The 15,969-nt window shown below is 38.2% G+C and overlaps 1 protein-coding gene across 1 annotated transcript in view; it reads right to left on the reverse strand.

Moving 5' to 3' along the window:
• Positions 1-145: 145 nt before the first annotated feature.
• Positions 146-15,969, reverse strand: part of SLC39A6 (solute carrier family 39 member 6) — a 19,860-nt gene continuing 4,036 nt past the window's right edge. Inside the window, exons 5-10 of the mRNA XM_015619609.3 lie at positions 14,824-15,033; positions 13,103-13,172; positions 11,425-11,802; positions 6,163-6,243; positions 3,602-3,792; positions 146-3,496 (exon numbers count right to left, since the gene is read on the reverse strand). Of these exons, the coding sequence (XP_015475095.1) occupies positions 3,344-3,496; positions 3,602-3,792; positions 6,163-6,243; positions 11,425-11,802; positions 13,103-13,172; positions 14,824-15,033 (1,083 nt within the window). The 3' untranslated portion in view covers positions 146-3,343. The remainder of the gene's footprint in view (positions 3,497-3,601; positions 3,793-6,162; positions 6,244-11,424; positions 11,803-13,102; positions 13,173-14,823; positions 15,034-15,969) is intronic.

Here is a 15,969-nt window from a genome sequence, read left to right on the forward strand (position 1 = left end):
CCCAGCCCGGCCCTCTCCCCGCCCCGGCACGGGAAACCCCGAGGAAATACAGCGCTACCTTTTAGGGGTTTTTTGTTTTTGTTTTTGTTTTTTGTTTGTTTTCCTCGTATCTGCATCGCTGAGAAAAACGCTCAGACGTCTGCGGTTTGGTTCAGTGGTTTATTTTCTCTAGCACACAGGAATACAGTAACAGCTACAGTGACCATATATACACACACACCAAAAGGTACCTTAAATTAAAAACAAAACAAAACAACGACAAAACAAACAACCCCACCCACATTCCATTAAATCATCTTTTATTTTCCTGCTCGTGGAAAACAGAACGCCCCAGTTTTTCCAGAGAGATTTTAATTGCACTGGTGTCTCACTTCAGGCAGCAGGAGAGCCTCTGTGAATTCTATTTCAGCCTTTGAATTCTGTTTCAGCCTGGGCTGTGTTTTATATAAACATAAAAGAGTTGCATTCCCACAGCACACCTGGCATCACATTTAGGCACAGAGGATGCAGAGAAACCGTACCAGCACCTGATCCCCACGGGCCAGGCAGGGGAGAACTTGAGAACCTCCACACCTTTGCTCTGACTCCTGCTGCCCAAAGTAACATGACACATCTTATGTACAAATACAGGCCAAAACCATTAGAAGAATATGTTAAAGAAAAACACAAACCAAAATTGAATCCAGCTCTGTTTACCTGTATCTAGCACAGGCACTAAAGGCAGCTGTAACAGCATAAATTAAGGTCTGTACCATTATGAAGCTACAGACGAATACACAAAGCAGACACATTTATTATCCAGAGTAGCCAAGCACATTAAAAACTGCTGCAGAAAAATATACCCATAAAAATAAAGGGCTACTTAGAGGCTTTGCCCCACCAGTTTGCCAAACAATGAGTATTTCCAACATGAATACATTGCAACAGATGCAGATTCTACTTTATAAGGCTGACAGAGAAATGACAACAAAACAAACCAACTCAAAACAAACAACAACTAACCTTTTTTCATCCTGCTGATACAAAACTACAGCAAGTTTCAGTCTGTAGCCTTCTCAGTTATCAGTTTGGACAGCTGCCTATGATGGACATTTCTCCATCAGTGATTGAAGAGCACTGAATGGGTGGAACATGCTTGTGGTACAGGATAGACATTTCTGCCCACATGCTCTAAAGGCAATTCATTTTTCTTATGATTAAATTAGCAATGTGTTTTGATATGTGGATATTTTAATGTCAGTCAAGTACATCAAAAGTCAGCCAAGAACCCACTGGAAACAATTAAATTTGTAGATTTATCGCCATAGTTTAGTCATTGATCTTAAAATCTCTTGAGCAACAGTAGGCTACCTGCCTGCTTCCTATGTCAAATCCAGACAAGAGAAGTCCAGCTGAACTGGCAGCTATTATGGCTGTAGGCTAACAGAAACCAGCAGTGAAAAATTCAAAGCAAACTGAGCTCATCCAAGTCTGAAATGCTCCAGGATTACAGAGATGCCCCATTTCTGTAGCAGCCAGGATTGCGGTGCAGAAGGTGGAAGCCCCACGGGCTGAAGTACACTGCATTTATGGAGTTTTCCCACACCACAGGTAAACACTGTGCCCAAGCCCTAAAAAGCCCGCTAGGACATAGGGATGCATTAGGAGAGCTGAAGCAAGTACACCTTTCTCAACCCCTGGCTTCACAGGAGGCACAGAACAGGATTTCATCACTGTGAGCAGAAAAGTAAATAACAATCTTGCTAACCTGAGGAAAGGCTGAAGGAAGAGCAGCTAATAGTCCACTGGCTGCAAAAACTCCTGTGGAGTTTTTCCTAAAAAACCCTCAGACCTCTCAATGAATTGAAAACATTTATTTCTGCAGTGATAGAATGTTTCCTGGCTTCCATTGTATGACAGACCAACAAACTGTTTTAACCTGCCATACATAGTATCATCAAAAATTGCTCTGGTTGTTCAAGCTTTTTATTCAGCTGATGATTTGAAGCAGTGGATTAGAAATAGGTTCTAGTTGTGTTATTTCTGGGATCTTTAAAGCCAGCTAGTAAGATAGCGTAATTCTGTTATTTATTCATCATTGAATAACTTTGACATGTTCACCTTTCCTGAAAATGCAGAATTTCTTTTGCTATTGGTTTTTTCCAACCTTCTTCCTTCAGTGACATTCAGGGCGGTTAAACATATTAAGACTGTAAGCTTAAACTACATACTTAAGTATACACTTATCATCCTTAACACACTGTTTCTCTAGATTATGGTACCAAAGAAATTTTGTTGTTTTGGATTTCTCAGCTTTAGTTCCTGCAAAAAATATAGCATAGGTTTGTGTGCAATCACACTGAACTAGAAGTAGGCAGCTCTCCCACTCAGCTCATTTTCCCAAAGTAAATCAACACTTTACTTCAAGAAGCTGTTGTAGGAAATGACTGTTTATCTCAGCCTGTAGCACTCCTCCCCCTTGATATCAAACAGGCTTTAATACACCTTTGTCACTTCAGGCAGTGTAAGTGGGATACAACACTGCTTTTAAAGTCTTTTTGATGGAATTCACATATCTTAAAGCTTTGGCAATTTAAGAACTGGACTTTTGTTGCTGATTTGAGAAATCAGTGAAGAGCAACTCCTATCAGAAGGGATGAAACAAGTTAAACATTTGATGTAAACACTTAGAACATGGTTTTATATTCATTTGTTTGGGGTAGAAACCAACTGGAAAAATACACAGGAATCCACAATCTACTGAGAGAATCAGCACCACCACAAAGGATGGAATGGACTTACCTGCCTTTCTGAATAAACCAGGTGGATGCAGAAGAAATGAGTTTTTACCAAAATACACGTGCTAACCATTATGTCTTGTTATTGTTTTGCTTTGCTCACTGTGCTTTGTATCCACTGATTCTAACTGCTAAAAAAAACCCCACTGTTGTTTTTATTTCTTTAAACCAACAAAACCACAGAAGTAAAAAACATTACATATAATTACATACAGTAAATAAATTCAGTAAAAAAAACAACCTAACCCCTCAAATGGTACAGACAATACAAATAATATAGATTTGGCCACGTTTTACTAAGTACCACTTTCCACAGTACCATAAGCAATGCTAAATCCCAAGTAGAAAAAACCACAATTAAAAACAAACAAACAAAACCCCAACAAACCCCAAACTTTACAGTGTCCCTTTCAATCAGGCAAGAAGGGAGGGAAGTACACAACAACAAAGCACATCAATAAAAATATCTACTCTATATCAAATGTACCTTCCCAATAAGAAAATTTGTAGAAGAAAACCCCTACCACTTATAATTTAACACCAAGGTGTCTTCCTGGCAACCAGGATTACAAGTTTATGCTGAATACAATCTTATGTTCAAATACTGAGATAAGCAGCATTATCCCAAAACCCAGGAGAATCCCAGCATTCTGTAACAGGAAGTATCCCCACCGGCTACATCCATGGTCACTGGCATCATTGTGGAGCATTTCAGGTACCTAAACAAATGAGAAAGTGTTAAATGCCTTCAAAAGAAACAATTGCTTCAAATCATTAATTCTTAAGCTGTGTTATACAAAATTCAAATAGGTCTAGGCACTTACCATATCCACAAGAGCCACATACATGAACAAGCCAGCAGTAAGTGCAAATATCCACATTGAAACATTGTCTGCATAATGACCAATAAGGATGCCAGTTGCCATACCAAGATAGGCCAGCATAGCTGACAGAGCATTATAAAGCACAGCTTGCTTGACAGTCATACCAGCCTTTAGAAGGACAGCAAAATCTCCTGTAACGGGGGAAAAAAACAAGACAAAGTTTTCATTCTCGCCCAAGTATTGCAGTGTTGTCTTATTTACAGTTCTCTTACTTACAGGATTACTAAGCTACTTTTGTGCTGTTGTTTGCCTCATTTTTTTTTTTTCATTCATAAAATAAGAAATCACTGAGGGACAGAAAATTAGAGGGTACACATGAACAGCACCACAGCAGCAAATACCGTAAGTTTAAAACTTCAAAGTCTCTGCATTTTTGAAAAACGCAGCTTTTTGCTGAATCACAGAACATCCTAACTTGGAAAGGACCCACAAGGATCATCAAGTCTAACCCCTGGCCCTGCACAGGACCATCCCCAAGAGTCACACCATGTTCCTGAGAGCATTGTCCAAACACTCCTTGAATGCTCAGCCTTGGTGCTGTGACCACTTCTCTGGGGAGCCTGTTCCAGTGCCCAGCCACCCTCTGGGTGAAGCACCTTTTCCTGATATCCTGCCTAAACCTCCCCTGACACAGCTTCAGGCCATTCCTTTGGGTCCTGTCACAGGGCAGAAGAGATCAGTGCCTCTTTCTTCCCCTCATGAGAAAGCTGCAGACTGCAGTGAGGTCTCCCCCTCAGTCTCCTCCAGGCTGCAGAGACCAAGTGACCTCCTCCACTCCTCAGTTGCTTCCCCTCAAGGCCCTTCACCATCTTCGTACCTCTCTTTTGGATGGTCTCTAATAGCTTCATATCCTCAAGCAGTTTGAATTTAAATTACCACTGTAAAATGCTGCAGTACCTGATATGCTTGAGTGTTCCTAAAAATATTCCAACTTAATTGCATATTCAGTTTATTATTCTATAAATGCTCTTTGTACTTTTAATCTGTTTTATAAATTTAAAAAAATTTCTTTATTAATTTCTGTAACTGATCCTTGACACCTTATTTTTATTTGAAGGAATGATAAGACCACCAGCCAGAAACAGATTTTCAGTAATTCAGAACATATTTTTTCTAAACCAGAGTAATATAAGCTTATTATTTGAAAATAAAATGGATAGTTTTTAAGTTATCTCCAGTTAAAGTAAACAAAAGTGATTTTCAAAGCTGATTTGCATCATTTGTTACAACAGCTTTTCCTACAAGCTATTGCAATTAAGATGAACTGGTATATTAAAAACATTGCTTAGCATTAACAAAAATGATACAATTTTATTCCCAGCTAACCTCAATTTCTGTTTCAATTTTCCTAGACCACTTCATCTCCTCTGGTAAAGAAGGTATTTCTATCAAGTTTTCTGTTCTGATAAAAGAAGTATTATTTAAATTTTAAAAGCACTTTTTTTTTAATTATTTTTAAAAGCAACAGAACAGTTGAATCTAAAATTATCAGGTTCATAAGATGAATTTACTTCTTATATCTGAACTAAAAATATTTACTATGCATAATTAATACAAGTTCCATGATTAGTATGGAAGACTTAATTCCTGCCAACCCATAAAATCAGGTATGTTTTCTCCACAATAACACATTTCTGTGTAACATTACTGTACAAATACATCAAGCTGTTACACAGTTTAATGTTTACATGTACTGGTTTACAAGCTCCATTAAACTAAACTGAATGTTCTCCCCTCTGGGGAATTAAACCTTTAAAAAAGGGAAAGCCAACTCTTGTTTCTTCATTCTATACACCAAGTATGACTCTGACCATGACAGATAAAAAATAAACACCAGTTGCATATCTGAAATAATTTGACAACTGGAAAGATCATCTTTGTCTCGAGTTCATCTAAGCACATCCATCCTCTTCTCACCAGCTGCCCTTTAAAAGGGCCAAATACTGAACTCATCTTGGAAGACACGACAATAATCTCTCATGGGGCTGCACACAAATTTAAATCACTTGAGCTTGAAAGACAAACTGTTTCTAGAAAGATTTCTAAGTAGTTTCAAGTTTAATTTAGAGCTACAGCAGTTCTTTGCAAGACTTAATGAAAAAGCAGCAAATGTTATGCGAACAGTACTTTGACTAATCATGACCTTCCTTTTAGCAGCACAATCACAGGAATAAAATTAAGGAGAGATGTGAGAAAAGCAAATTCTGTCATGCATTCTCCTGCAATTCAAAACTTATGTTATATACAAGGAGAATAAAAACTATAACTAAAGTAGACAGAAAAAGCTGTAACTGCAAGAGACAGCTTTAAACAGAGTAGCTGAAATAGTTAGATTTTAGAACTATTAATTGAACTAAGAAATGGTTAAACAGTCTAAGGAAATCAGAAGTATCCTTGAATAGACAACCTGACACAGATGAAGTTTTCTGATCAAATTTTGTTCTCCTACAGGCACCTGTAAGTACATAACCATGCAGCATATGGAAATGCTGGTGTCTTACCTAGCTCATGAGGTAATTCATGGCAAAATACAGCCACAGAAGTACTTAAACCACTAGACAACCCTTCAGTAAAGGCTGCTCCTATGAAGAGACAGGGAAAAAAAACAAACAAAACATTTAGACATCAAGTGCAGAAGCACTGTTGCACGTGCTCGTGTCATATTAGGACATATATTTCACTCGAATTTTTCTTAGTGGAAGCATTTAAACTTTAACAGAACAGTTGTTTATGATTCTTAAATTGCAAAATTCTTCTTCCAAATCTTGCTATTAAATCAAATTTCATGATCTTATTTCTGAACTAAGTCAAATATATTCCAACAACACAACCATTCCCAAAAAATGCAATAAAGGAAATACTGTCCAAAAATACTTTTTTTTTAAAAAAGATACAAAGGGAACAAAGCAGCTCAAGTGCACCTAAGAGTCAGACACCTTAAGAAAGTCAAGACAAAAATAAGAGAGGCTATGAAATCAATGGTGACAGATCAATTTCTAAGCAGCTTGCTTTTAGGTAAATTCCACAGCAGCTTGCTTTTAAGGGGAGGAAAAAAGCCCCAAGACCACAAAAGCCACTTAAACTAGTCCAACAGTCCTCATCTTTCTCATCTTCTCTGCTCCTCCTGTTGCTTGCCATTTTTCTTGTTTGGCAGCAGCTCAGAAGGACGCAGCACACTGCAGGGCTGCACCACAGCTCTTACACGGCATGTCAGGTCCCCAGCTGCGTGGAGAGCCTCTCCAAGGGTGCAGAGCCACATCCAGCTTCCTCTTCAGCTGCTACCAGGAGCCTGCCAGCAAACAAGATGCTGCCAACAAACAGTCAAAGAGGCACAAAGCCATGTCACAGCAGCTGGCACACAAGGGACCCAGGAGTACTGCTCCCACAGTAGCAATGACTCCACTGGAGACAATCCCTTCTTTTCACTGGGGGAACTACATGCTGACCTAACTCAAGGGAGACATGGCTATCCAGGTCTTCAAGTGCAAGAAATTACTGATGCTCCTCCCTGAGTGATGACAACAGCAGCAACATTATGTCTGAGATGTGTGCTGTGGCATCCAGGCAAGAGGATGCAGTATGTGGTGAGGAGGCACCTTTGGATGAGTGGTAACAAACTGGATTGAGAGAGTCCTCAGAAGAGGTTCTACAGAGGCAAAAGCCCAAGCCCATGAGACTAAAGAGGAAGGCAAAACCAAAGAAGCACTGGACCAGGAAACATGAACTCTGAGATGAGTAACATTTGAAAACAGTCAAGTCTGGCAACAGGAAGAACCTGTCCCCACTGCAGCGACTGATCTGAAGAACATGGTCATGACCCTGGCAGCAGAGGATAAGTGAGTTCTAACTCACTGCCTTGCCCAGCAGTTCCATACATCAGATGAAAAGTACAAAAAGAAAGGAAAGATTTTTTTTAGTGATAGGAGATTCCCTCCTATGCAGGACAAAGACAGACCTGGTGACCTGTTGGCCAGGGAAGTCCATGGGTTGCCCAGAGCCCGCCTGAATGATCCTGTGGAGACACCTCCAAAGCTTGTCTGGCCTCTCATGGATAGTTACCAACTGCTGACAGGGACAGAATACAATTCATTTTGGAGTTTTTGTGGCTACCTCCATAAAGGGGTTCCTTGGTCACAGAGAGCTCCAGTATAAAAGTACGTGTGAACTGCAGTTCAGACTCTTGGTCAGTCAGAGGAACACTAGGAATAAGGTTACAGATCATCTAACCAAGGAAAGGTGGTGAGTACGCCTAGCTATGAACACAGGACAGCACAAAGAACATCAGCACAAAGAGTCTCCAGCTGTGGGGGTAATAGTACTGGGCACACAAACCAGGATGTTCCTTACTTGTACTGGTAATGGCTTCCTGCTACAGATGACACAAAAGCCAGCCAGGATTAGCATTGTACATTGACCAGCTGCTTAAAAACAATGAAAAACTGATGGCAAATACTGCAAGAAATGACATCTTGTGAACCTGAGATAACTGGGTTCAGGACACAGGAGGAGGCTGGAAGAGAAAGAAGCAAAATTGGGACTTCAGGCTTTACCGAAGCAGACTTTGACTTATTTAGGGAATTGCAGCACAGAATACCCTGGGAATCAGTCAAAAGGGAAAATGTGCCCAGAAGGGGTGTCCAGTTTGTAAAACACAGAGATGCACAAGCAAGCCTGTTTGTATGGGGACACTTGAAGAAGATGTGCCCAGCTAAGCAGTGTGTCCTAGTAAATTAAGATTCAAAAAGGAAGCACACAAGAAATAGGAACAAAGACTGGCAACAAGGAAACTAAAAGCAGTGGAACAAAAGGGAAGAAGACCAAAGCCCAGCTTGATCCAAAACTAACGAGACTCCAAGGACAGACATAGCAGTAGACATGACAAGAGGCAAAGCACCAGCACAGCCTTCATCTCAGTCTTTGTCAACAAAGCCAGATCCCAACTTCATTCTGGAAAGAAAGAGACATCAAACCACAGAAGTAACAGTTCAGAGAAACACAGAAAGAACTGGAAATGCTCAGGTGCATCCCAGGATGGGACTCACCTGAGGGTACTGGCAGAGTTATTAGTGTGACTAAAACGCTGCTGTCGATCATGTGTGGAAAACCATGGCTATAGGAAAACCATGGCTATAGAAGGCCCCACTGGAACTCTGGGAAAAGGACAACATTATCCCCATCTTTAAGAAAGGCAAAGAACGGGACTCAGGAGCAGTCAGTGTCATCTCAGTTCCTGAAAAGATCATGTGAAGATCATCCTCCCAAAATCCCTGTCCAAAAGCTGCATCCAGCTTGAGGAGATAATAGACCATTATACGGTAAATATTCATAGATGGTGAATATAACAGAACTTAGTAGGATTTCTGACACTGTCTCCTATAGCAGTCTTATCTGGGTAAAGAGGAAATATGGGCTTGCACACTGACTGGATTGCTGGGCTAACAGGGCCTGGTGGCTGGTAAGAAGTAGAGCTCACCAGGACAAAAACTGCAACCCATTTTTTTCAGTATCTTCACTAATGATCTGGATAAAACAGATGGCACCAATAGCAAATTTAGGGGAAAGCGGGGAGAAAGTAAGGGCTGAGGTGATAAACCAAACACTAGAGCTTTAGACAAGATCAGGGCAAACTTAATACTTATGAAGTTTGAAGAGGAAAAGTAAGAAGTAATCAAAGTACAAGCTTAAATATCAAGAATATCTCTTTTTATTTTTTCACTGCTAAAAAGAAGTCCTGAAATGTTAACAAACTGAAGATGAAATTAATATATCTGGCATTATCCCCTCTCAAGATGCTGATTTATCTTAAAATATATTTTTAAGGCACGACTTCTCTCAAAAGCTAAAGAAAAAAACATGTATGCAAGACTAGTGTAAAAATAGTGCTCTGCATTTTACTTATTTAGTTGTAATTACACATAAAAGTTCAAATCACAGATGATCCTTTTGCACAAATGAGTCAGATGCAACAGTTCCACATCTTAATAAAAAAATAAGCACTTTTAAATCTTGTTCCTACATAATTAGCACAACAGATTTGAGGAAAAAAGCAACTGATGGAACTTATGAATAAAAAATCACATGAAGTGAATGAACTTAAATGAAGGGTTATGCTGGCTAAAGCTATCTTTACAGAAGTGTTCACCTCTTCTTTAAAATACAGATGAACTACTACACAAGTAGCATTGGCATTTTTACAACACCATCAAATTGATGTTTTCCCATAATACTTTTAAGCACATACAGAACTGAAAGCAACCCGTATTTCCATTAGCCTGAACAAGCTACACAGCAGGACTTCTGAAAGCTATTGCTCTCACTTGTTCAATAAGCCTTTATTAACCTTTCTCACACTTTTCCCTTCATAACTATAAAGTCATAGCTCCTTCCCAAATCTCCCTAATGCCAAGAGGTAATTGATTCTGTGTCATTTGTATGCAAATCTTCCTTCTACCACATTTTTCACTACTGATCTGCTCAAAAATTTACATTTCATGCTTCAACTTTCATCAAAAATGAGATTAAATCAGAAAGTCTCTTTTCACATTACACTTTGAATTGACTGAATCTGAACAACTGCAAATATTGCTGTGAGAAAATAGTTATTATTGGGTTTCCTCTTCAAACAAGAATGAATTTTTTCCTACAATAAAATTTACAGAAAGACTGATACTGCTGAACTGCCTCCAGTATGCTAAACAGCCTGGAAATGAATCCAATACCTGTAAAGATTAGTCTTAAATACAATAGTCAAGATCAGGAAAGATTAGCATAAGTACTGAAGATTATTGATTTGACTTCACTTTCTGTAACTTACTTTAACCTTTTAAATTCAATATACCTGTAGTCTAGTTATCCTTCTAGGAAAAACATGAGAGTTCCCAAACTGACCTCCCAGACAGAAGTCCAAAACAAAATATTCAATCTACTGTTTTTGTGATAATGAAATATTTTCACTGAAGCATTGTCAAAAAAGACTGAGCAACTACATGCATTAAGGGAAGAATAGGGGTATGAAGTAAACAGGAACAAAAAGATAAACGTTTTGTTTACAAGTAAAATTACTGTTTATAGCTAATCAATTTTTTTTTAAAAGGGACTATTATGCTCAACTTTAGGAACAAGGTTTTAGGTGTAGTATAACCACTGTTTCAGAAAACAAAATTTTCAAGCTAAAACAGATTGAAACCAGGGCCTCATCTCCCTATCCACCAGGAGAAACACTTTCTTCCTCTGGAGAAACACTGATGTGTAACCAGGACCCAGTATAGGCAGGCAGGCAGATATGCCAAGTATAGAACCTGACCTTCCTGCATCACAAGAGAACTTGAAAGAGATAAAGAAGAAGCCAATGTACCAGTGGTCTGACTGAAGTGAAAACAACAGTTACTTTGCATGTGATGAAAAATACAAGCTTGTCCTAAAAACAATTAAAATTTAAAAAATTGCTAAGCACTTGCAGGCACTGAATCTTAAATATTTTTTATAAGCCTAGCTTTAGTTTTGAAAAATGTTAGCTTTAACGCTTCAAAAGAAGGAAATGAAGCCCAGTTTATAGATTTCCTAATGAAACACAGCTGCAAACACATAATTTCTTTTTCATATATCACCTCCAGGTTGTTAAGCTGGAGATTTTTCTTACTCATTAAGATGATGCTCTGAGAAAAAAGTTTAGGCTTCAGAGATCTTCTAACTAGCTACATCCCTAAAAGACATAAGAGATAGCTAGAAGACTTCACTGCCTTCACATCCAAGTTAGCACTTACCAATGGCCAGTCCATCACTAAAATTGTGCAGTCCATCTCCCATGATCACCATCCATGCCAGAGTTGCTATCCCTGCGTCCTTCAGTTCTTCGCGTGAGTAGCGCTGACTGTGACTGTGGGGGTGATGGTTCTGATGATGATGGTGGTGCAGAATGTGATGGTAGTCATGGTGATGGTGACTTAAATGATCTGTCTGTCCCAGAGTATCGTGCAAGTGAGAATGGCATTTGTTTCTACAGCCCCTGGACACATATTCATTGTCAACCTCCTCTTGATGAGAATGAGCTATCATCACTTCTTCTTCCTCTTGTACAGTTGGCTGCTGAGAAATGAAGGTCGATGGATCTTGGGAGTCTGTCCCTAGATAGCCCTCAGGCCCTGTTACAAAAACCCAGAGTACAATGTTACACATTTTAAAAATAACCTAAGAAGCAAAGATACAATAAACAGTTTGAATATGTGAAGCAGTAAAGAAGTTCAGAAGTTGAGACTGACAATCCAATTTCTTAAACCAGGAGATTTTTTTGAAATGCTTCCACAACTTATTCTGACTTCAGAGATAATTCCCAATAGCTCAAAATAAGGAAAACTTTTAGTTTCTGTCCCCTACTGCTGAAGCAGCCCTCACATTATGACCACAAATGCTTCCTAAAAGGCAAAAAATCTTTTCATGTAGGACTCACTGCAATTTAAACACAACAGCAAAAGGCTCCAAGTCCCAGTTTCACAGCATGAAGACTGTTAGTTCAATTGCTTTAGAAAAACCAAGTGTCTGAAAAGCATGTGCCATTTAATTATCTCAGGGCTCAAGAAAAAGGATTATGTTATAGATAATTTTGGAAACTGTATTTCATGTATTTCAAAACAAATATGGGCACTTGAGTTTAACACCTTGAAAATAAACACTAAAAAACAAAGTCATCAATACAGACCATGAAATACCCTCATATAAACATTGCTGACTCACCACAGTTGGGTCTTTTAACTAATTTCTAAAACTTGATAAATTATTCCTCTGCAATTAAATTAATAAATACACCTTTTTTTTCTACATTACAGACAAGTATTTCATCACTTATAAAATTACTCTGAAAAACTGAGCATCTCTTTTAGCAACAAGAGCTAACAAGTAACTCATGGCCAAGTTAGCCAAAGTAACAAGTAAGCCAAAACTGGTGTGCTTTGGCTTAAAGCATGATCATGGGGATACATGTTCATTTGCACTCTGAATGTTGAACTTCAAGTATTGTCTAGAATTTTGTAATATTACACTTACAAATAAATAATAAATCAAGCTAACAAAACCCAGAAATCTAAATAATGAGTCGAGTCATACATATAACATCTAGCAGTGCAAAGAGAAGTGAAGAAGTCGGTAGCTGTATTGCAACATTCACAGAATGACTTCAACTTCTGCTGCTAAATCCAGAATTAATAGGCTTTAAGTTCCAAAACTGTAAATTCGCTACTTCTAACCCACGAATCCTTACAAAGGAAAGCAGCAGATAGACTTAGTGCTCTACATATCAGCAGACAGACGGGTTTTGTTTTGAAAATAATTCAAATAGGCAGTGACCCAACCTACAGTAAGAAGCAGATCTACGAGCTGCAATCAGTCAGGTGTTTTGTAAACAGTGCTGCCACAGAGTAACAACAGTGTGATATTAATGCAACTTACGATCATCCGTATCCAACTTTTCTTCATTTGCTGAAAACTTCTTACTTTCTCCATCATCTTCATTTTTTTTCTTATTCCAAAAGAAAATACTGCAGTTATGAATATTTTACTTGTTTTTCAGGATATACATGAGCAACATTATAGTCACAACATTTATGCAGCCTGCACAGGAAGAGGACAACATGGAAGCCGTATAAAGAGTGTAGAAAAGGAATTATTAGAAACTTACTAAAGTAAGATGACAAAGGTTCCTCACGCTCCATAAGAGGGGAATAAGAACAAAACCAACTAAAAAAAGACCACGAACAAGCAGACCAACCCACACACATAAATGCCCTACATTTTTCACAAGAAATAAGCAGATTTTAATCTGAGAAGCGAAACATATCAAATGGTGAGTAATTTATTCCACTAATTCTTTTCTATCATAATGTCAATATAATGGTTTTTTAATAATGTACAGAAAGAAAACCAAGTAAAATCTCTCCTTGCCCACTAAAGTATGTATCACAACAATTTGTGATCAGTGACTCAGTATCTAGGAAGGCATAATTAGTCTAACTGGAAAGCCATTCCTTATGGCTGGGAGGAGACAAAATTCTTGTTGGGCTTGAAACTCTTCATATTCTTTCCTGTCAAACAAATTTAACTAGATAGGGAAATCTCACAGTCAGCTTAGCTTCAGTATAAACCACACCAACACAACCTCCCACGATGAAAGAGTTTACATGGCATCTGCCCTGTGACTACTGCCTTAATGACCAATTTAATGAGAAAACTAAACAGAGATTATCAGTCTTTGAGGCAGCCTGGCAATTAGCTATTTTTAAACTAATTTAAAATAATTATTATTTACTAACTTTCTTCAAGTAAGGCTTAGCATTGGTTGGAACCAGATGACCTTAAAGATATCCTCCAACTCAAACCACTCTATGATTCTACGGTATCACCAACTTCTGCTTCATCTTTCTTACTGAGTCAGCTTTGATATCATTCTTTATTCCTGGCTACACTGGACTTTAAAGAACTGTTACCAGCAACTGGCAAGTTACCAACACTAATGACCTGCCAAAATCCAGTTATTTACCTTACACATAAAAACTGGTGTAACAATATGAGAGCTGCATTTTTGTGGGAGAGAAGGGAAAGCACCAAGGGGTTTGACAGATCACGTTTCCTCACAGAATGCTATACCATTAAGTCACTTTCTACAGCATATTTGGATGCTTATTTATGTAAGCGCTTACTGCCAACCCTTACCTGTCTGTGCAAGTGCCCTCCTCAACAGCAGTACAGTAGTTGTACAATGCAAATTTATTGCATCCAGGATTGGAATAAAAATAATAATAAAACCAGTTCAGATAGTTATAAATGTCTCAAGATGTGAGAAGTAAGTCAGTAATGACATGACATCCTAAATCACTCCGTTAAAACTAAAGATGCAACTGGACATTTGCTTATTAAACAATTCTCTGCAATGTCAAAGCCTGTACCTTATTGTCTGGTTATGGAAAGAGCCTTAATAAAAGGATAACACAAAAAGGTTTTCACATACTTTAGAAGTGTATGTGTTCCTAATGAAAATGAAATTCTAACACTAATATAGTCAGCCATTGCTATAAAATCAAAATATGTATGATATTCATGGGAAGTTTTTTTAATAAGTGTTTTCAGAAATGAGTATGCAATACAACAGAGCTATGAAGTAATAGTCTCCCTACCTTTTTCTTCTTGTCTTTAAATTGCTTTATTAAAGTGATCAAATGCTCCACTAGAAACATGAAGTACAAGCCTCCAAGTGCTGTAAGTCCTTTCCATGTAGAATCCAGGTAAGCACTCTCCTCTGTACTTTGAAAAACAAGATGTTTGTACATAGAGCCTTTTTGATCAAGCAAAGGCTTTTCGTGGTGATGGTGATGGTTTCCATGAGACTAAAGAGAGAACAAAAAGAGGAAAGTCATTATATCCAAAAGAACTGTAGTGTAAGAAACATATCAAGTATTCTTCACATCATTTTCCTCATGTCTGTAGTCCAGACTTAACTTCCACAGGGAAAATGCTCTGCTTATGGACTCAAACAATTACAAAAGAATCCATTGGCTGGAAATTTGCTGTTAGGAAGAAACACTGCAAGGACTGAGAACAGGTCTGGCACTGGCGCACACACTGAACACACACAGACACTGTTTAATCCAAGGTGTACAGCTGTCCCCACACAAACTCCTGACATCATCAAGGGAAACCACATTTTAAGCAGTGGTTCCAGCCAGCACAGCAGTTAGCTTCCCATCTAAGAAAACTCATAGATGTCAAACAACTTTTTCTACAAGGAAGTTGGCTGAAATTTTTTTCTTTAAAGAAAGTCTGGCTTTTCCTCTCCTTACTGGATACTGGTATGTTCAGAACTAAAAATCTTTTTAGACATGTTCTGATTTACATAGCCTCATACAGCAAATGCAAAATTAATTGAAAGGAAAAATAACTACATGGTGGATTACAGAATCTACAGTCACTTTTATCCATTTTATTTGAAAGCTGGAACAAGTTACTTTTGGGAGAGGAGGTAGGGGAGAGCATTTAAGAACTTGTTTAAGAACTTCAAGAAAGGTAGAAATTTAGCAATCATATTCCTATTTCATTGTCCCTATTACATAACAGCAATTCCAAAATCTATCAAGTAGTATTTTCCCCAGGACTTCAAAAATTATGGATTCTGGTAAAAAAAAAAAAAGTCACAATGGGTAAGCCATCAACATAAGTGGCTTGTAACAAAAAATAGTTGATTATTCATTTCACATTTAAAGTGTTCAGTGAGCAATTTCCACCATCTCTAAAGTCCATTAAACAGGGGGGGAAAAAAAAAAAAA

The sequence above is a fragment of the Parus major genome, chromosome 2 (assembly GCF_001522545.3).
Source record: "Parus major isolate Abel chromosome 2, Parus_major1.1, whole genome shotgun sequence".
In the NCBI taxonomy this organism is placed as follows: domain Eukaryota; kingdom Metazoa; phylum Chordata; class Aves; order Passeriformes; family Paridae; genus Parus; species Parus major.